General features: G+C 41.6%; 1 protein-coding gene across 4 annotated transcripts in view; it reads left to right on the top strand.

Moving 5' to 3' along the window:
* LOC149321939 (A-type potassium channel modulatory protein KCNIP1) overlaps nucleotides 1–22,942 on the top strand; it is a 799,364-nt gene that overhangs the window by 306,877 nt on the left and 469,545 nt on the right. For 3 of the 4 annotated variants that reach the window (XM_089531768.1, XM_089531759.1, XM_089531777.1), the window contains exon 1: nucleotides 4,689–4,847. The exons of the other annotated variant lie outside the window; for it this stretch is intronic. In XM_089531768.1, the coding sequence (XP_089387894.1) occupies nucleotides 4,787–4,847 (61 nt within the window). In that variant the 5' untranslated portion in view covers nucleotides 4,689–4,786. Of the gene's footprint in view, nucleotides 1–4,688; nucleotides 4,848–22,942 lie in introns of those variants that run through there. 4 annotated transcript variants of the gene reach the window in all.

Genomic DNA, 22,942 nt, shown 5'->3' with positions numbered 1-22,942 from the left:
GGGGAGTCTAGTCCTTTCTAGTACATTTTTGAGTATATGTCAGGCTGTGAGAAGGATGGTCACAGATTTGGGTGGAAGCAGCAGAATGCAAGGAAGTACACCACTGGATCCTGGTTTATGGCTGCAGTCTAATGAACACTAATTCAATTACTCAATGGGGAATAACATCGGAGCAGACATATATATGATGCACTATTAAGCGCATATATTAAAACTTATAGATAAGACCCAGATAGCCCCTAATAGGTATAAATGACAAGATTGTTGTTGTTGTTTTTAAAAAAAAGTGTCATTTTTCAGCACCAGCACTGAATCCCATCAACTTGCTAACTTATGAGTTCAGCTCTGCTTTCTTAGTAGCCTTCATGAGTTTCTCACAAAAAGATGGCATACTGTTTCCCACCATCCATGTATGTGCTCTGCTTCTTCAACACATGTTAAACTTTTCTCTTTTGTAGTAAAGTCCAATAAAGTGCCTGAAAGCATAATTAAACAAGTTAATTTCTACTCAGGTTTTGATGCGACATCTTTCAGAGTAATTAACCATGTGTGCAGAATAATTTTAAAGCATTTATGTTTAGTGTTGCAAACTTGTCATGCTAAACGCTTGAGTCATAATGTGGAATGTGGTTGCGGTTGCTATTTTCATTACTATATTTATTTATATCCTGCTTTCTCCCCAAATTTAGGATAGTTATGTAGGATTTTGTATTACTAACCTTATCCACAGTTTAAAAAAATCTGGATATTTTGTCTCCAAAAAAGTTGTGTAATTTCTTAGAAGCAGCTAGCTTAGAATTTTTGTGGAAAAATGTTGATTTTTGCTGAGCTAACCTTTGATATTGCAAGCTATTCTGAATTCAAGTCACTCACAGTACTTTTTTGATGTTTGTCTCCTTTTTTCAGCTATTTTATTCCATTTTTCACATTTGTCTGCTGTTTAGGACAATATTCTTTGGGCGCTTTTGCTCAAAGGTTCCTAAGCATCTTTGTTCTTTTTTCTGTGATGCTCAAACACTTGCCCTTGGGTAATCGCTTTCCTTCTCCTCTCTTCTTTTCTTTGCAAGAACTCAAGCTTCCAAGTACTGAGGTTATGAATGTCATGTTCCCTGTCTATAATTAGCAGTTGCCAGTTGCTTCTGAATTTTGAATAAACAGATACCAGAGAGGAATTTAGACAGTTTTACTTAGGTGGTACTACTATAGGGATTTATGAAAAGCTTCTATATTCTAATGTTGAATAATATAAAGGTCTAATATTATTGACATTTCTAAAGGATTTTGCTCACACCTCTACTTGCCACTAAATTCCTGAAACATCAGGAGGAATGTCAAAGTAAGGAGCTTATTGAACAAGGGAAGAGGGGGGGAATGCAGCCAGATAATAGCACCTTTCCATGTGCCTTAGTATTACATTGTAGTTCTTCAGTTCTCCTCTCTTGAGAGACAGTTATAAAAATCTTTTCTTGAAGGGATTTTTCCAGCTAGAAAAAAAAACACTTTTACAACTGTGTCCTATGGGAAGAGAACTGAAGAAGTACAGTGTCATGCAGTAAGACATGTAGAAATGCTCTACGCACAGTCTAGCTGAACTTCCACTTTCTTTCCTCATGAGATAAGCTCTTAAATCTTACAAAATTATATTACTTAGGGAGTTTCTACTCCTTCCTAGGGGTTATTTAGACATCTTTTTTTTTTAAAGCGGGATGATTTGAAAAAGCCAACTCACAAATTCCGAGTTTATTATTCACACTATTTTTTCAATTGGAATCACATCTCTTCACATCTCTCTGTGTTTTGTTGCTCAGACATGCTTGCCAGCCCTGCACCTCCCCCCTGCCACAAGGGTACTGGTGACCTCTGGGAGAAACTGTCCCCAGCCAGGTGTCCCAAGGCAGCAGCAGCAAAGTCTCCCACTTCTCCCAGGAACTGCCGGCTGCCAAGAGACAGTGGAGTGGGAAGAAGTAGTCCTCCTCTCCCCTCATTGCAGGGTTCAATCCTGTGTCTATTCACATCTTTATTCACACTGGCAATGATGCAAATCTTTGAAAAAACCTGGGGGGAAAAGCAGTACCAATTATCCTAGGTTAAGTGTTTTTTGCCCCCCCCCCCCAAAAAAAAAAAAAATGAATCAGTTTCATGTGAACAACAGCGATTCAACCTGTATTCATCCTGGATTATTTTCACCATCTGAATAATCCCCTAGTTATAATCAATTTTGTAGTCTGGTTTCATTCATTCATACCACGCTCAGACTGAGCTTCTTTCTATAACATGTAGTAATAATAATAATAATAATAAGATTTATTTATATGCCGCCCAATCACTGGGAATCCGGGCAGCTTACAACAGAGGGGAAAATAGACGGTTCCCTGCCCTCATGCTTACAATCTAAAAAGACACGACACGAAAGGAGAAGGGAATGGTGAGGGGGGAGGGGATCAGGTCCAGCATTCTTCTCTGAGGCCTGGACCAAGGCAGATGGACCAGAGGGAGGGCTCTTCTTCTTCAGGCTAGCCCTGGTGGAGCTGGTCCTGCCTGTTCAACTCCTTCACAGGCCGGAGGATGGCAGTTATGGAGGGAGGAGTCTCATCTTCCAGGCTAGCCCTGATGGAGCTGGGCCTGCCTGGTCATCTCCCTCGCAGGCCGGAGGATGACAGTTATCTCCCTCGCAAATTCATCTAAGAATATAAGAAGAGTCCTGCCTTGTCAGATCTCCAACATGATCAGCAGTTGTTTTCAGCTGTAGCAAGATAAATACATCTCAGGAACTCATACAGCACATGAAGGCAATGACTTCCCCAGCTGTTCACCCTTCTCCCAGCACTTTGTACCAGAGAAATACCTCCTTGGGTGTGAATCCTTATTTGGTCTTCCCATCTACCCGGAAGACAGAGCACTGGATTGGGACGCTTAAATTATTTGTGATTTTTCTAGACAAAAGTCATGAGATGTAACCAAGAAAACCCTTTCTTTTTCTGTTCCCACATTATTAGTAGTGGCCCAAAGTTCCAGGTGAAAAAAAAATGGAATTTGAAGAGGAGTAAAGTATAAGGAATTGCTTTCTTAAAGGGAACATTTTATACAACATTCAAAAAGTCCAAGACAAGTGCATTATAGTACATCTGAACAGCAAGTTTTCCTCACTTCTTAACAGCCATGCTGGTAAATTATTTCACTGGAGAATGCATATAGAAATTAAAGCCCCAATTCACATTAAGTGGCTCAAAATACCAGAGTCCAAAGGAATATAAATCTGTGCAACACCAAAATGTATTTGAGGTTACAAGATTGTCACATTATTTAAAAAGTGAAACAACATCATTTCTAAAACATAGGGCTGGGATTCAGTGCCAGTGTGTATAAAGTGTTCATCTGAGCAAATTAACAACTTAAACCTCTTTGAAGATATTTTTCTCCACTATTGAACTGAACTCTTTCGTTTTTAATGTACATCAAAATTAAAATCTAGTGAATGTTCATTTAAAAATTAAAGAAGCAATCTGGAGAGCTAGGGATACAGAGTACCATTGTCTGCTGTAGAAGAGGCCATGTCCTCAGTGCTATGATGACATGCAGTCCCAAATCCTACTCTGCTGGAAGGAAGAGTGACTGGCAAATTGAATCCTGCTCTGACTTAGCTACTTAATTGAGCCTGTCTTTCCTCTACCCATGCTTTATACTTCATTCTTATTGTAAAAAGGACATTCCTCATCATGCTAGGCAGTGTAGTAGTTTAAATATCAACATCCGGTATAATCTGGTTTCCCCCATTCTACATAGTGGCATTTAGTGTGGCGGATTATAATCTAGAAGTTATATATGGCAGCAGCTCTACAAAAGTACAAAGTAAAAGGGAATTGATTAATTGGTGTCCAGACAATGGCACATTTTTAGGAGGAAATAATTAATTGCACCTTTGTCAGGGACTTTCCATCTCATGCAATGTGCATTCATTTTTGCATGATTTGAATTTATGAAAATTTCTGTTGTTAACAGCACACACCATTAATCTGGCATGTGAGGAGAGAGAATAATATGGACTCAAGCCATGGTATAATCTGGTAGTATGTGGGCTTTTCTGATGAGAGCACTCACTTTCCCTGTGTCCATTGCTTGGGAACAGTTTAAGTGATTGTTATTTCCTCCCTGCCAATCTTCCCCTTTCCCTTTCTTTCTCTCTTTGTAGGACCATTAATCAGCAGGAATTAGGTTTCTGCAGAACCACAACTTTGACAGCTGGTTCACTATTATTTTCCATTCAGCAAGTTCTCATTCATTCATTCATTCACTGATGATTGGTACTCAGCCTAAGTCCCCTGGCATCCCTTGAGACCTTCGCCATGCCTACAGAATACAATGGAAGAGATGCATTGATGCTTTCTCTGTAGACCTACAGGCTTCTGGTGGAAGCCATAAGGGAATCAGAGGAAGAATTAGCCTGTGTGTTTGTGTGGCTGTGCTCCAGTAAATATTTTGATGCATCTGCTGCCAGCTCTGGTCTGAGGGAATCTACCTAGCATTTAAATTTTGATGGGGAGCTGTTTTGAATAATAAGAGTGCAGCCGGCTGTGAGTCAGTGCATGTGTGTTGACTGAAGGGGGGAAAATTCTCAAAGCTTAAGGCTTGCTGAACGCTGAGCTGCAGTGCTTTGCTTTTGCCTCCTCCTCTTCTTTCTAGTAGATATTCCACACAGATTTTTTCTTCCTCCTCTTGTTCATTGGGGTGGGGGAGGGAGGAACAGCAACAAAAATAATAATAGCCCCTCACCCAAGTATCAGTTGCAATGGGTGCTGTAATGGGCACGTTCTCTTCTCTGCAAACCAAACAAAGAAGACCCTCGAGAGGTAAGGATAATCTCTTTCCCCCCCCCTTCTCTCTCTCTTTCCCCTTTTCTTCTCATGTGTATGTGTGAGTAGTGAATTTTACACTGTTCATTTTGAAGGAAAGCAGGAAAAAAGCAAAGCATGTGCCACTTGCAACTAACACAGCCACACTGCTTTATGAGAGGCAGTTCTCTGAAAACGACAGGGAGTCTTATACATAGGTGTGTGAGAGAGAGGGTGTGTTTGTCTCTGTGGTTCTGGGGGTTTCCCCCTTGTTTTCTTGAAGAGGGGGAGATGCTTATGAGGTTAAATAAATCCTTCACACAGACATGTGGAAGGAGAAGTGGGTAGGCAGCCTGCCATGAAGCACACTTGCGGAAGAGACCTGTTTACTCCAGGTCCCATGCTGTGGTCTTAATTCGCTGGGGAGTAGCATCAGCATATGATGGAGTGCTTGCCTTTTCAGCTGATTTAAGCCGTTCGATACATATGCCAATTTCTGTAATAATGTGTAACAAATGCTGCTAGTCATGTCAAATGCTCATCATTTGGAGTGGGTTGGGGGGAGAGAAAGGGCAGACCTATATTTCCCTAAGGGGTGGAAGTGAGAGATGTTCAAATGCAGGGGTGGGGTGGGGGAAGCAAGCAGCATTTGGATAGTCTCCCCTTCCCTGGTTTAAATCCTTAAATTGGCAAGTCTTGCATTGAGCATGCTAATAGCCCAGGAAGTCTCCAACACTGACATGAGGTGGTTTATTTGCTCTATTTTCTGAGTGAGGTTAGCTCAGCTTTACAGGGTGCTGGGAAGCAGAAAGTTGGAGGCACATGAGGTGGGTGGGGCTGAAGCAAAGTGGTTTATACAAGATGAGGAAGAAAGGGTTTGATTTTGCAGGGAAAGGACCATGGGGTTTCATAGATTTAACATTCTCTTCGTTTCTGGAATGAGCACCAAAAGATGGACCATAGCCTTTAAATGTGATCTTGGCCAAGGGGTCTTTAAAGCAACTTTTATTTTGATATATGTGAGTGTCAACACAATTTGCTATATATGGCAGTCATGGAGAGGTGGGAGAACCGGAACATGCACGCCAATTATTGACGATTTTATGGGTTTAGAGTGGCAAATGTAGTTGGTCAAAGTATGAGGTGGATATGGCCAAAAGTCATTTTCTGGATTGTGGCTGAAGTCTTGAACACAGTAGGGTGCCTTCTTCCCTTGGCAGCCAATGGTCCCTGAGCTCCAATCAGAAGCATGTTAATTATATGCAAGATTGTTGTTTTTAGCACTCATTTGAGAGCTGGTATTATAGAACATGAGCACACCAAACCATATAGTAAGACTTTCAAATCAGCAGGAGTTGTCCAATGCATAAGTGAGCACTTCTGGAGACTGATTGAAGTAGTTGTGCTTGGTACACATGCATATGAGTCTCTGTCCATCTTTTATTCTAAAAAGCCACCTCCATAACTTGCTAGCCATCTATATTATACACAGAGAAGGTAATTCCAGAGCAGCTAATTCTACAGCAGAAAAAGTCTTGAAAATATTCATACTCTGAGTTCAGAAGTTTCATGTGGTATTTATCACAGGTGTTTTGTTTTTGCATCTTTGCTTCTAACTGAATTGTATCCATCAAGTGGTTCTTTGAGGAACGTTTTGCAAGTGCTTGTGATTAAATTTCCTCATTAAATAGAAATAAAAATATAATCCTTATAGTTTAATAGATTTGATTTCTGTGAATATCTGTTGCTGGGATGATCTTTCAGCTTCAGGTGTCAGAAGTAAGAGTAGATTTTGAGCAGTCATGAAGAAAATTGTCACTTGTTTACTTGCTTCATAACTTGTCTGATCTTGAACAGTCCTGAACCATCTGGCTTTGTAAAACCAGTGCTTTCAATGGCATGGGTGTGGCCAAACCATCTCCATAAGTATGACGATTGTATTCTTTCTGTGCAAATAAAAATCAAAATTCCCCTGGAATAAATGATATATATGTACTTGTTCCTATGGTATAAAGCAAGGTTAGAGAAGATATTTATTCCCAGCTTAAGTCTTTAATTCAGTTCTACTGAAGTTTTCAGGGGCTCCATTCAATTGAGTGATGGATGGATTGATGGCCAAAATTGAAAGAATGGAGCCCAAAATATCATCGCTTTTTAAAAATATTTTAACTTAAAGCTCTTGATGCCACTGACTATTTATTTTAGAATGGAGACAAAAAACTGATATAAAACCTGAGAAAACATCAAACAAGGATGTCAAGTGGATAAGGAGGCATGCTCGTTGGTGGGGGCTTAGAGGATGAAAATGGGGCCCATGGAGGGGAACTGGAATTGACCCTAAGTTTTTTTTCATTCTCCTCTCATGCTTCTTGCTAACATGTCTTCCTGTTAGCACAGTTCATGTGATCACTGTCTCCTGTTTCTATAAGAACAGCACTTTGACTGCTGTGCTCTACACCATACTGTTGGTTGCAGTAGTGGTTTGAATTGGTTCTGCAGGTGTGAGAAGACCGATGCCTGCCGACTTATAAAAATGTAAGGTAAGAAAGAAAAGTTCCTTTTCCTAAACAAACAAACAAACAAACAAAAACAAAAACAAATACTGTAATATTTGCAGAAGATTCTTGAAGATCTCAGAAATTCCACATCCCCAGGCTGTATGCCTAGGATGGGAGTTTACTGGTCTATTTGAATAGAGACCAGTAATTTGATTGGACCTGGAGCATCACACCAGGTCTGGGAGACAGTTAGGGGCAAGGCTAAGGCTTTTTATTGTTAAAAAAACATATATACAATCTTAATACAAACAACCATATATCTACAAACATATTCAAACATATATATACAAACCTACACATTTGTTTCATACATCCATCTTCATAACATCCTATCCCATCCAATATATACGTTCCCAAAGAAGAGTCTCCCCTCCCTTTCCCCTTCCCCTATTCAAACCTTAACCTCTCTACTAAGGCTTTTTAAGCCTGCTCTGCCCTCCCTTCTCCCTCTTAAGTATGCATGGAGGGGCATAACTTCCTGTTTAGCACTAAATGTTTTGATCCTCCAATGAATGGAGGGATATCTTTCAAATTTTCCAATAAGTAAAATTTATTACTCAACAAACAGGTCATGTTACCACGTACTGGACAAATGACTGATGTCACCCTCTATCTTTAAACTGCAGCCAAGCCAACTAAAAAATGATGCCATATTTCCCACACTGCACTACACCTGCACTACATGCCAGGCAAGACATAACCCAACATTTCGCCAATAATCCCTTTTTAAAAAGAAAATATGTGAGATTTTCCTTTTTCTCATCCTTCTTGAAAAAGAATTCTGTAGAATTAACCCTGGCTGCTCTCCTTTGCAGAGATGAAAAGGTTGCCCAACCACAATTCCTTAGAACAATGCTAGCTTAGAGGCATTTTGGAGAATTGTGGGCAGGGGCTCCACAAAGTTTCTCCCTTCCCTTTGAGGAAGAGGAGAAAGTCACCCCTTCTATCCATCTTTGTAGACACAGTTTGGGTGGATAATTTCAAGAAGCTAGCTGCATATACTTTTCTGGATTCCTATCATTAAAAAATAATAACTTGAGAAATATAATTTCCACTCATATGTAGAGATGGAAAGAATATATATATATATATATATATATATGGAAGTTGGTCAAAACAATGTGTTTCTCAAGTGTTAAGGAGCCCTGATGAGAATACTCTTGAACTGACAAGAATTTTTGTTGGACTTACTGTGTTGCACATGGTGGTTTTGTGCAGAAAACAGTATTTATTTCCTGTGCAGAATATTCTGTAGTTCAGTGCTCATTGTGCATAAAATTCACATTGGCTATTTTTCATATGATATTTTCTGTGCAGAAAACAGCCTTTGATGTATAAAATAATAATTTTTATTCATTGAAATGTTATTTCATTATAGAAAATGCAAAACAATGAAGTGCAGATTTTGCAGAAAATAAATTGCAAACTGGCAATAGTCTGGGAATGGCAGCATTTTCAAAGATGTACTTGTGGCAAGACGAAAGCTGGTAAAATACTTGTTGCTTCCTTCAAGAAGAAAATGAGTGAACATGCGGTTCTGCTTTTTCAGATCATAATGACTGGTCTTTGTGAGGTATATCCCAGATTATATTTGATGCCAAACAGTTTGAGGCACTAAAACCATTTGTATATTTAGGGATAAAAACCATGTTATATTGCATCAGGAAGGAGCTATGAACTATTTAAAAGGTGAATTTTCAGTGCTTGCGGGGAAGGGTAGTGTGAGGAGATCAGGAGCTACCAAAGGCTTGTTTGGGGGACTCACTTTGCCCAACCTTGTACTATGGAATGGGTCCAAAGAACAGTATGCCCACACAAGCTTTGAACTTCTGCCTTTTAAACAGCAGGCATTCAATTTATGACATGGCAACAGTAGAGATAGGAAAATCTGTCAGTCTGGTTCTCACTCCATTTCTCACTTCCCCACCATTCTAACCCTCTTCCATTTCTGTATTGGCTTGTGAGACCTTGTTTCTCCACAAAGATATGAGTGCAAATTTTGTAGTTTCTTTCCAAATTTATACCTTTTATGCATTTTACAATGTATGCATCTTCGAAGGCATTCTTGCATTGATTAATGTGTTTCTGTACATTTTTCAAATATACACATTTTTAGTCATGAAATGTGTGGATTTTTTCCTCTCTCTGAAAAGTCTGAAAAGCCTTGCAAGCCTTTCAAATGTACAGTGCAAAACATGTTCTTTTTCATCAATAGTCTTTACAGGTATAAAATGGATTTGAATGCAAGAAATATCTTTTCTGTGCCTTGGCATATGTCTCAGCTGTTCAAAGGGGGAAAGATTTTTTAAGTCCAGTTTAACACAAGTAACTATTTGCATCCTGTGATAAACCCTTTTTCAGTGCAGAAGATGTTTCCTCACTACAGGAGCAATAAGGACTTCAATTTTGTTATTGTTCTTTTCTATAGTATAGATTTTTACCTTTTCTTTGAGCCTGCAAATGTTTTATCACTCTTTATCACTCTTTATTCGTTGTATAAAAGAATCTGCTGATGTGTTTTTAATATCTGTTTGAGAATAGTTCCCTAATTGCATGTAGTCTTGATTATTCTAATTATGCTTACCTATCCAGCAAATACCTAAACAAGAGGTTAAATAGGTCTTGGTGCACACATTTGCCTAGATCTAGAATGATTGCCAAGCCAATAGTGTAATGATATTTCCATTTCCAAAGTCATAACTCTGGCTTGAATTACTAAGTGCAATAGCCTCCTGTTATAATCAATGCTTCATCAATGGAGTTAAATGCAAAGTTACTCAGGTGACAGAATATTTTATTATTTCAGTCCCATATTCCACAAGATAATGGGGACAGATATGCTGACATTGTCAGGATTGCACTTACAATCAACTTAAGTGATGTGCTGAGTCCAAAATTATTTTTAAAAAATTAAAGGAAAAAAACACCACTTCTTTGCAGTTCAATGTTCTTGTGATTATTCCATATTTACTACAACTTTCCCATTAAGTTACCTTTTTGAGGAAAGCATCTTTTGATTAAACAGTATGGAAACTAAAGACTGTGAAGTAAAGATGTTCTCAGGTTTTCATTTTCAGATATTCATTTTCAGATTAAAGAACTAGTGAAGGAAGAACACATCAGGCTCCCTGCCTGACCCATACTTACTCAGTAGAATAGGGAGCTCTTACATTTTTAGTACTGTGGGCCTCATTTGGAGTTTTGAGAAAATACTGTAGCCAGTATGGTTACAAAATGACCAAGATCCATCTTATTACCTCCTAAGACGCTTTTAAGAAGGCAGTCAAGATGGATCTCTTCCAGGGGGCGTATCCATCTGACCCGATATAGGACAACTGTTCACTTTTATGCTTCACACCTCTGATTATGATTATGAATCACTGTTGTATTATGATAAGGCTAGCTTTTTTATCTGAATTATTGTTGTATTATTTTATTGATTTTTACTATTGTTTGTGTTTTATCAGGTTGTAATCCCACCTCCATCAGCAGGGAGAGGTGGGAAATATAAATAAATTATTTATTATTTATTAAGATGGGAAGGAGTAAACAGAACAAGCAATCTCAAAACCTACTTGTGCAACAAGTCACATAATTTATAAAAAGGGAAAGTGGTAAATCAAAAAGACACATGAAAAACATAGACCATTTGAACCATATTTTACTCCAACATCTATTTCACAAAAAGTCAAGCCAATTTCCAAAATCACCTTTGAATGAATTCCTTTTAAATTGTTCCAAAATCCCCCCCTCAATTATTTCCACCAAATAAAAAGATTCTCTCCAATATATATATACTCCCACATGTTAAGTAACCTTAGAAATCAGATAGAGTTTGTGTACACAGAAATACACACAACATACAGGAATGCAATGTGTTATGAACATATATGTATTGAGCTTCATGGATCAAAACAGTGTCAGAATGCTACTGTGGCAACCAAATCCACCCTCACCTTAATTTTAATGCTTAACAGTGAGTATGTTTGTTGTCAAAATGTACTCTTCAGAAATGATACATTTTTCCCCATGGCTAGTTTTTTCTTAAATATCAGTCATGTCTGAGTAGTTTATGCCACAATTCTAAACCTGTTCCCTGAAGTGAATCAGATGAATTAATAGGCCAGCCATATTTATGTGAGTGGAATTTAATTCCAAGTATGTATGCTTACAATTGCTTTCTTAATGGTTTTCCACATTTTGCGGTATTTTATAAGTATTCTGGAATGTATTAGTGAGCAGAGAGGTAATGAAACATCTGGGTGCATAAAGTATTGTGAAAACACATATACTCCCACATGCAATGTGCTATTTTCCACATGAATACATGATAATACATGAGAGTCAGTGTGGTGCAGTGGCTTGAGCACTGGACTATGACTCTAGAAACCAGGGTTTGAATCCCAGCTGTGTGTTCTTGGCAAGTCACTCTCTCAGCATCAGGCAATCTGAAGAATATAAAGAAAGCCCTTTGAAGGCACTTGCCAAGAAACTCATGATAGTATTTCATACATTAAGGGTAGGTACCTGTGGCCCCCAATTGTTAATAAAATATTATTCCTAGCATGCATCCCAATTGGTTACATTGATTGGATCTGATGGGAAATTGAGCCCAACAATATGTAGAGCTCCCCAAGTACCTAGTCCTGCCATAAAACCTAATAATGCTCACATATCTCTACATCCCGGACTGTTTATTATATCTTTACAGAGGCCTAGATAAGATTATTAAAAATTTGTATCTTAGCTGGTAAGACTCCTTCCACACTTTCCTTTCAGATGTATAATGATGCTTGGAAGGATAATCAACTGGCCTTAGCCTGATGCCTGTCTTCTGCACAATCAATTGAAAGTAGCTATATGCACATCGGACCTATGCAACCTGTGCACACCCATTTATTTCTTTTTAAAAAATTGTATTTAGTCATCAATATAAAACCAAGTACAGTGCTACAAAATAAACATTGTTGCTGTTCAGTATAATATAAGGATATAAGGGAAAAGATTATTGCTCATCATCTCTTATGTTACTATCTTGCATCCTTTATGATGGTGTAATTCCAGGAATTCAGATGACAAGCCATCTTAATTGTTAAATGTTATTATTTATATATTCAATAAAAATGAGACTTTTTTCTGTAGAGTCTTTTGTGTTCCAGTGGGATAACTAATTTTTGAGGTTGCAGATATCTTTTCAATCAGCAGAATCTCCCAAAACCAAAACCACAGTTTCTCATCTTCTAGATTTTAATGATTTTCAGTCTAGATGCAGAAATCAGGAAGCAGATTAATGATTTATGCTGTAAATTCTTGTTCTTACCCATGAATATTGAAAGCAGTACAAGCAGTATAAATACAGGACATAGTACAATAATTTCCTTTGCAATATCTCAAAATTATAGCTGTAACAACTAGCCAAAATTAGTGCACCATAGTACATTTAAACCAAATATACAAGTACGTTCGTGTATTATTACAATGTCACTAACATTCAACAGATGTGCCCTTTGCAATCTTTGCTATTTGGACTGGGGTGAGATACCACTTATGTATTAATTTCAAGGAACTGTTCCCCTTAACTAACTAATTTCAAATAGTTGGTATTTATAGCTTCCAATGAGTTCTTGCTTCCGGTGCAGGAATGAGACAAGTGTGACCTTTGTATTTTTGTCAAAGTTTGCTAATTAATTAATAAATTAATTAATATCCTAGCATGGGACTCAAGGCTAAAGCAAGACAAAGCTAAAAACCTGATGATTTTTTAAAAAATTAAAACACAATAGAGAAGATATATTAAAATTCCAAACTTTGTAGGGCAACATTGCTGACCACATTCTTTGAACAGAAGGCCAGCGATCCAAAATGGATTGAAGGTCAAAGATAACCTATAAAATCAGGGCCTTGCCCCTCAACAATCCCAAATCATTACCACAAAGTTGACTGACCAGGTTGTGTGGTGGAGGCCCACATCACTCCCAAACAAAATGGGCATCAAGACATGCCAGCACAGACAACACTTGCCCATCCATTCGATCATTGCAGACTCGCCCAGTTCCAGATGACTTCCAAAGCGTCCTTGTCTGGCATGGGAAGCTGCCCAGTAGATGAAGCTATGGCTGCGGATCAACAAGCAATTTCAGCTCGGACATAAGCTAGAATCTGCAACAAAACAAAACAAAAACCAATAACCAATTAAAAAACAATAAGAAGTCTCTTAACAAGATTCTACAAATTCTTTTGGTGCAAAATATTATAGTAGCTATGAGACTTCCTGGTGATTGTTGAAGGCACCTTGAAATATCACAACGCAGTGAAATATAGAACTGTAAAGACCGAATATATCTGCGGTAGGCCTTAGACCTCCACTGACCCAGCCTTTTTATGGCCTGAGGCTCATAGCCAAATCTGAAGGAGTGTGTACCGAATTTAACACCATGCAGACCAATCCTAGAGAGAGCTTTAGAAGTAATGGCCCAAAACTGATATTTGGTTTAGGTGAACCTGTCTTTGTGTCAGAACAGAGGACCTGGGTGAGAACCCCTAACCTTGGTGAAATATCTAAGGGCCAAAACAGGGCAGATGGAATGATAACTGCATTGTCCCAGCTGTATCTGCAACCCCCTGCCCCATTGGTTAGTCTTAGAAAAGAAGATGGTGAGTAAAATACTGTAAAATGCAGTAAAGGCTGTGGTCTGAAAAAGCAAAATTTCGCAGTGAGAATTACAAAGGGAGGGCCATCTGGAATTCAAGGTCTTAAGTATCAGAGGGATACTTCTGTCTACTTTTGTCTGGCTTTCCCTAGACCATCCCTCCAACATCTTACGTATGCAAAAATCACGAGTGTAATCAGCAAGGCTTTGAGCCTTGGACCAAAAAGCTAGTACAGATAACTTAGTCTGAATTAACTGTGATCAAAGTCCCTTGTAATGCAAAGCTACACAGAACTTCAGGATGTGGGAACTTAGTATTGGTAACTCCTCGCCTAGGCTCCGAAATAACAAAAACTCCTCAACGTCTTTAACATAGCTCTTTTTGATTCTTGTGGCAAGGGACATGCCACCTGTATTACTTCTTGGTGCCAAGACTCCAAAGGTCTGGTGGCATTGGATCTGGTGACACAGTAGTGCCTGGCACCAGATGTCAGAACCACTCCATCTATGCAAAGAAGAGAGAATCTGCTATTTTGTCAACAATGCTAGGCAAGCTGTAAACAAAATGTTATAACACAAACACTGTAAGGTAAAAGCCTGTACCAACTTCATAACGGGAATTTGGAAGTTAATGAATTAATTACATGAACTGTAGCCAGATTATTGCACCAAAAGTGCATGGAAGAATTGGCCAATTGTTGTGGCTGCAACAAAAATAGGAAAGAATTCCATAAAAGTCAAATCAGTGGTAATCCCCAACGAAACCCATTTGTCTGACCAAGCCTGAGTGCACCTGCATCCCTGAAAATAATCACCAAACCCAAAGGCTCCAGCAGCAGATGACATCTTAAGTGTATCTTGGAACTTCCTTTCCTCCCTCCAAAAAGAGACCCCATTGAAGTCTCATAAAATGACATCCACATATCTAGATCTTCTCTAATGTCCTTAATGTGGTAGGGTAACCTTAAGCCCTTTGTCACATTGCAGAGACAATGCAAAAAGGCCCAACCTGGTGCTATCACTTTGCAGGCAAAATTTAGGTGATCAATAATCTCCTGCATTTCTGTGAGCATGGCTTTTTTTTCAGCAAACAAAACTGGAAGAGCTGGAGCCTCAGGTTTTGTAGCTTGTCATCAGGAAGTCTACAAAATTAGTCCATTGTACCAATTTCAATAATCAAAAAGGTTAAGCTTTGAGAAGGAGCTATGGAGACACCAAACTCTTCCCCTCTGGCTTTTCTTCGCAAACAAAGATTCAGGAAGGACTCATCCCATGCTTTCTACAAGCACGTTGATGACTAAAAAGGCCGATCCAAGATAAACAAGTCCAGTTGCAGAAAGCACAGCAGAATGTCTCCTTGGGTGATGTTTCCAAGTTGTGTTTTTTTCTGCGTTGTCATTTCTCTTCAAGACTCATTCGGCGTGAGTTTTCGAAAAAGGCTACAGCATCATAGATAGTGCATCTCCATGCCTCCCGATGCAAGGCCAGGGCGGACCATTTTTGGTGATCAATTTGGCCAAGCCTGAGGTGTTGTTTCAGGGTGTCCTTGTATCTCTTCTTTGGAATGCCCCTCTTACGCTGACCTGTGGTGAGTTCACTGTAGAATACTATTTTTGGGAGGCGATAGTCCTCCATCCTAGAAATGTGTCCTGCCCAATGCAGCTGCATCCTCAATAGCATGGTCTATGCTGGTGATCCCTGCTTGCTCAAGGACAGCAACATTTGTCACATAGTCAGTCCAGTGTACGTTTAGAATTGTACGTAAACAGCGCTGATGAAAGCATTCAAGGAGTTGTACGTGTTGGCGATAGGTGACCCCTGTTTCAGACCCATAAAGGAGAATAGACAGTACAATGGTTTTTGTGCTTTGCCTCAAGTGTTTGTTACTCCAGACTCTTTTGTGAAGCTTTCCGAATGCACTATATGCCTTTACTAGTCTGTGATCGATCTCTTTATCGATCTTGGCGTCTGAGGAGATGATGCTTCCCAGGTAGGTGAACTGCTGAACAGACTTAAGCACAGATTTGCCTACAGTGATGTGGGGATGGTAGTGTTCTTCTTGAGGTGAAGGCTAGTAGAGAACTTCCATTTTCTTCAGGCTGACTTCCAGCCCAAAGAACTCTGCAGCTGTAGCAAAGCAGGATGTTAGGCACTGCAGCGCCTAAGCTCTTCCATCAAGGAAGTAAAATCTGACAACAGGACAGCACATTGGCCAGAACCGTAAGGCTCTATAAATATGAAGTCACCTGGTTAATGTACTATGCCTTGCTGACCAGATTTGGTTTCTATCGCCCATTTCAAAAATATGCTAATAGTTTTGAATTCAGCACATGAAATTGAACAGTCCATTAGCAAGGCTTTGTCCACATACTAACCACCTTCAAAACAGAAGCCCAACTGTTTAAAATCGTCAGGGTGTATTGGTAATAGGTAAAATGCAGACTTAATGCCACATTTTGCCAATTTTGCCCTATACAAAATCTGCGTATCTGTTTGACTGCCTGATCAAAGGAGGTATACCAAACTGTGTACAGGTCATCAGGAATAGCATCATTCACTGAGGCACCTTTAGGGTATGAAAGATGATGAATTAATCTGTATTCACCAGGGGCCAGTTTTGGTACTATTCTTAAAGAAGATACATGCAAATTGATAAGGGGAGGGTCATGAAAAGGTCCTGCAACTCTACCCTCAACAACTTCCTTAGCATTTTTTTGTCTAACAACTTAATGGACTTTAAATTCTTAGCTCTGAATGGACGTTGAACACTACAAAAAGGAATATAAAAACCATCAGTGAAACATGTCTCAAAAATAAAGCTGCTTGATGATTGGGATAAGCACCCAGCCATTGAAGCAAGTTATCTAGATTTATAGGGCTAGGTCCCTTTTGAAGAAGGTGAAGGCCTGATTGCTGATTTCTTCCCCCCTTGTTGGTCCCGTTGGTTTCCTTGGGAACTCCTTCCTTTGGAACAATTGTGGAAGGACTGGTTGTCTCCACATATGGAGCACTCATGCTTAAATTTGCATACCTTGTGGGTGCAGATGCCCTGAGACCCAAATTCATTTGGTTGCCCAGTAGCCTGTTGGGCACAAAAGGAGCCAGAGCTACCTGCCCCTTGAATAAGATGGCCACTGTGAGTGTGTTCTCCTTGGTATGGAGCTGCATCCACAACTCTGAATGCATCATATCTCATTAAAGTGAATGGCTGCTCGCATACAAAAAGCTTTGTCATAGAGGAGCCAAGCTGGGCCAGCAAAATCCACATATACCCTATGGACTATATCCATATAGTCCCCTTCGCCTCTTCGCCGGACACCGCCGCCAGAGCCGCGTTTCTGCCGGGCGGCCTCCTCCCGGGGTGTCGGAGGTGCGCAACTGCGCACCGCCCCGGGAGTGCCGCCCACGGACTGGAAGGGCACCGCTGCGGGACTCTGTTTAGGCTGGCCTTGGCGTTTTGCGGCAGCCGGGAGAGGGCTCTTTAAGGGACATCTGGGGAGAAGGCAAGGAGGAGGCTCACCAGGTGAGAGCGGTGAGCATAAAGCCGGGCGTCCGGACCTTCCTGCCACGCCCCCTTCGCCTCTTCGCCGGACACCGCCGCCAGAGCCACGTTTCTGCCGGGCGGCCTCCTCCCGGGGTGTCGGAGGTGCGCAACTGCGCACCGCCCCGGGAGTGCCGCCCATGGACTGGAAGGGCACCGCTGCGGGACTCCGCAGCACTACCACCGTGCAGCTGCGCAACTGCGCAGCTCTTCTTGGGCTTGGGGAGGGTTTGGGATACCCCGTGCGCTAACGGACTCCCTTAACGAGCTGACACAGCTGGTCGCTGAACTGATGCTGGAGACGCCCAGGCTACTTGTCCTGGGCGACTTCAACATCTCCCTCACGGCCAGCTATGTTCCACCCGGTGCAGCTCGTGAATTCATGGATACCATGGCGGCCATGGGCCTGTCCCAGCTGATCTTGGGTCCTACGCATTGTGCGGGTAATACTCTTGATTTGGTCTTCTGTTCGGATGCAGAAAATCTGTGGGTGGAAATAACAGATATTTCCCCCCTGCCATGGACGGATCACTTCCTGGTAGAGGCAAAAATCAAGGTCGCTACCCAGATCCCTCCCGGGGGTGGTGGACCTATTAGGATGGTCCACCCTCGAAGGCTGATGGAACCCAAAAGGTTCCAGGAAGCCCTAGAGGGACACATGGTTGGTAGTGACGGCGACTCTGTTGACGCCCTGACTGGTATTTGAAATACCGGTCTCTCGAGGGCTATACACAGCATCGCTCCCAAGCGCCCTCTCAGACCCGCTTCCAAACGTAAGCCCTGGTATACGGAAGATCTCCGGGCAAGGAAGCGGGAGCTGCGACGGCTAGAGTACTGTTGGCGGAAACACCTTCGCTTAGACGACAAGACTCTCCTAGACCAACTGTTAGAGGACTACGGAGAGGCGATACGAGCAGCTAAGAACTCGTTCTATGGTGCTCGTATCGCGTCCGCGGAGTCGCATCCAGCAGAGTTGTTCAGGGTAGTCAGGGAGCTAACTCAGCTTCCTCCTGCCCCGAACCAGATCCTTGAACCTTCTAAGGCCTGCTGCGACCAATTTAATAACTTCTTCGCGGATAAAACCTCTCGGATAAGCGAAGGTCTTAACGCCGACATTCAAGCAGAACCTAGGGTAGAGGCATCCAGAGCCTCCGTGGACTCTGTTAAACTGGATCGGTTTGAGTTGGTAAGTACCGATGATGTGGACAAGATCCTCGGAAGTGTTCGGAAGACAACCTGCTCTCTCAATCCCTGTCCCTCGTGGCTAGGGGCCCAGGGGGGACCGGCTGTGACTTTACTGTTACGCCGGATTATTAATACATCTTTGAGGGAAGGGCAATTTCCATCTGTTCTTAAATTGGCCATTGTAAAACCTTTATTAAAAAAGCCCTCCCTCGACCCCCTGGTACATAATAATTATCGGCCAGTTTCGCTGCTGCCATTCTTGGGGAAGGTGATCGAGAGGGCGGTTGCAATCCAGCTTCAGGCGGTCTTGGATGAAACGGATTATCTGTACCCATTTCAAACTGGCTTTCGGGCGGGTTACGGGGTTGAGACGGCCATGGTCGCCTTGGTCGATGATCTCCGTCTGGGCATCGACAGGGGAAGCGTGTCCCTGTTGGTGCTCTTGGACATCTCAGCGGCTTTCGATACCATAGACCATGGTATCCTTCTGGGGCGCCTGGCAGAGGTGGGAATCGGGGGCACTGCGCTCCAGTGGTTCCGGTCCTACCTCTCTGGGAGGTCCCAGATGGTGCAGCTGGGAGACGTGTGCTCCGACGAGAGGGCCCTTAAAACTGGGGTCCCTCAAGGAGCCATTCTGTCTCCCATGCTATTTAACATTTACATGAAACCGCTGGGAGAGATCATCCGGAGACATGGGGCGCGGGGTTATCAGTACGCTGATGACACCCAAATAATCTTCTCTATGTCTCCGACTGATGCAGTGACTGAGGATGGCGTCTCTCCTCTCGTGGCCTGTCTGGAGTCAGTAATGGGCTGGATGAGGGAAAACCGACTCAAGCTGAATCCAGAGAAAACGGAGGTACTCGTGATAGGTTCCCCTGGTCCAGGAATGGCGGTGGTTCCACCTGTCCTGAACGGGGTCACGCTCCCTGTGAAGGACTCCGTGCGCAGTCTGGGGGTGCTTCTTGACTCGTCCCTTCACCTGACGGCTCAGGTGAATGTGACGGTCAAGAGCACCTGTCATCAGCTTCGGCTTATTCGCCAGCTGCGCCCATACCTGGCCCAGAGGGACCTTGAAACAGTGGTACATGCCCTGGTAACCTCGAGACTGGATTTCTGCAATGCACTCTACATGGGGCAACCCTTATACCAAACCCGGAAGCTACAAATGGTACAAAACATGGCAGCCAGGCTGGTCACTGGTACTTCCAGGGCCAGCCACATTACACCGGTGTTAAAAGATCTGCATTGGCTACCGTTTCGCTTCCGGGTACAATATAAGGTGTTGGTGATGACCTATAAAGCCCTAAATGGCTTGGGCCCAGGATACCTGAAGGACCGTCTCTCCCCATACATTCCGTCCCGCACCCTCAGAACATCTGGGCAGCAATTACTTAGGGTTCCCGGGGCTAGGCTTGTCTCCACTACTAGGAAGACATTCTCCATCGCCGCCCCGGCCCTCTGGAACACGCTGCCCATAGAGCTCCGCTCGACCACCTCCCTGGCCCAATTTAGAAGGGATCTAAAGACCTTCCTTTTCTGTATTGCATTCCCCGACTAAAGTCCAATGGGCCTCCTTCCTCTTCACTGGCAAGGGATTGGCTAATTCGGCGCTTTCTGTTTTTTATTGAATTTGTGATGTTGTACTGTTATATATTGATGTTTTTATTACTGTTTTTAACTGCTGTTAACCGCCCTGATCTGTTGGAAGGGCGGTATATAAATAAATTTTTTATTATTATTTATTTATATAATAATAACAATAATAATAATAATAATAATAATAATAATTTGTTTTATTTATATACTGCTATTCCAAAGATCATAGCAGTGAACAGCAAGTAAGCTAATTAGCAAGTAAGCTAATTTGCCCCCAACAGTCTGGGTACTCATTTTAGCGACCTCGGAAGGATGCAAGCCTGAGTCGAGCTTGGGCCCTTTTGCTGGTCTTGAACTCGCAACCTTGTGGTTTCGAGTGAATGGCTGCAGTACAGGCATTTAACCACTGCGCCACCAGGGCTTCATATATTTTATGAATGATACTACTCGTAAGGGTTGAGACCTAGTAATAAAACCCACATATACAAAAATACCAGACATCCATTTGGACCAATTTCATTCAACCTTTCTTTTCTTTAATTTCTCCTTTTCTTTTTCTTCCAAATAATCTTTTTCTTTTTTATCCAGTTAAGAGGGAAAATATGTCTACATATTCCCCCTTCAAAATCTTTTCCCTAGTTGTTTGTGATAAATGATCACCAAGTCATAATGTGATTTCTGCACAAGGTACAGCTGAGCCAGGAGGAGCCTCATAACCCATTGTGGTTGGAAATGGAAACCCTATAGCCATTGGACCAACCCTTGAAGCATGGGAGGGGGACCAGATAAAAGGCTCTGTATATGGATAACATGGAGCTGGGGCATGCAACTATCCCAGGTTAGGGGAAGAGATTGTAACAAATTGTCCAGAAGCCCCACCCAAAGCTGGAGAACAAGCTTGTCCTGATAGAGCTCCTCCTGGCCCCCTGGGTATGTGGTATGTGAATTGGACTGGTCACCTTGAAAAGGATACCCTGGTAGTAAGGCTGACTCAGTCTGGTCATCATCATGAGCCAAACGTGTAGCATCCATTTCATTAGACTCCCCAGGAACAGTAGAGGGCTCACCTTAGGGATGCAGCTGTTCAAGAACATTGAGGCGAGAACAAACCTCACTATATACCTGTCTTTGCTTGGATAATTTAGTTGATTTCCTCAGGGGAAGAACATTCTGATTGGGTGGTAGGCGAATCTCTTCTAATTCCTTAGAATCATAGAGTTGGAAGAGACCGCACAGGCCATCCAGTCCAACCCCCTGCCATGCAGGAAATCCAGTCAAAGCATCCCCTGGCTAAAACATTTCCCCAAAGAATATTATCATCATTATCTGTTGATGAAGAAACTGCTATCTGAGGGTGCTTGGCAGGCTGTTTTGCTAGGAGTTTGCCTTTTGGGCCCGATCTGCCCTTTTTGGGACCCATTCTAGTGCCAAATTTCATGGGCTGAAACAAGTGAATTGTATGTCTAAGGCTGGTTAGATATTTAAATCCCCAGAATTATGACCCTACAGCCAGCAACTAATAACAAATGATATAGCTAGTTGTAAAATAACAATCCTCTGAATTATAGCCTACTGCTGGCTATTAGGTTAATGAATGGCTACAACCAGCTGGATAATCAGAATCCTCTGAAATATAGCCCATAGCTACCAAGACAATAAATGTGACTTGCTATTAAATATAGCCTGCAGCCAACACAGCAAACGAAAGAGCGATAGAGAGTAAGAAAAAAAATGAAAAGAGAGAAGAAAGGGGATGGGAGAAAGAACGAAATAGGGAAAAGAAGAGAAAGAATGAGGAAAATGGAAACACACACACACACACACACACATATATATTCTATATTTGTGTGTGTGTGTACAGTAATATTAATAAACAATATGAGTGACTGGCTATTTTAAATGAAAATTGAAGAGAAGCAAAGTGTTTGTTTGCATTGACTTGAGGGTCACTCCTAAATTTTAAAAGATTAGATGATGAAATTATGATGTAAATGGTTTGAGGGGAACTCCCTATATTGGGGAATTGGCCTATATTGAGGGGAACTCCCTTCCTTACAAGTAATTTTCTGGTTATCATTCTAAAAATTAAGTTAAGTAAAAACGAGAACACAGCTTGCATTCAAACTGTCTGATTGACTTTGGGCCAAATACACTGCAGAAATAATCCAGTTTGCAACCATTTTAACTGCCCTGGCTCAATGCTCAGGAATTCTGGGAACTGTAGTTTTGTGAGATATTTAACCGTCTTTGTCAGAGAGCTCTGGTGCCACACCAAACTACAATTCCCAGGATTCCCTAACACTGAACCAGGGCAGTTAAATCAGTCTCAAACTGGAGTTGTGTCTCTTACCTACAATCATCTCAAGGTTGTTTGGCGATCCTTCTTTGTGGCTGTTCCCAAGTTTTGGAATTCCGTCATACAGAACGTTTGGTTAGCCTATTTGCTCTTTTTTTCCAGTAACAGGCAAGGACTTTTAAAATATATATATTTAGCAGACATTTGACTCTTAACCTACCATGGTAGAAGATTATTTTAATAGGATGTGTTATGCCTTTATCCTTTTTAGTATGCAAAAGACA

The sequence above is a fragment of the Sceloporus occidentalis genome, unplaced genomic scaffold (genome assembly GCF_023333645.1).
Source record: "Sceloporus occidentalis isolate IW3139 unplaced genomic scaffold, rSceOcc1.0.p SCAF_1, whole genome shotgun sequence".
NCBI lineage: Eukaryota > Metazoa > Chordata > Lepidosauria > Squamata > Phrynosomatidae > Sceloporus > Sceloporus occidentalis.
This window is presented reverse-complemented; position numbering and strand designations above follow the sequence as displayed.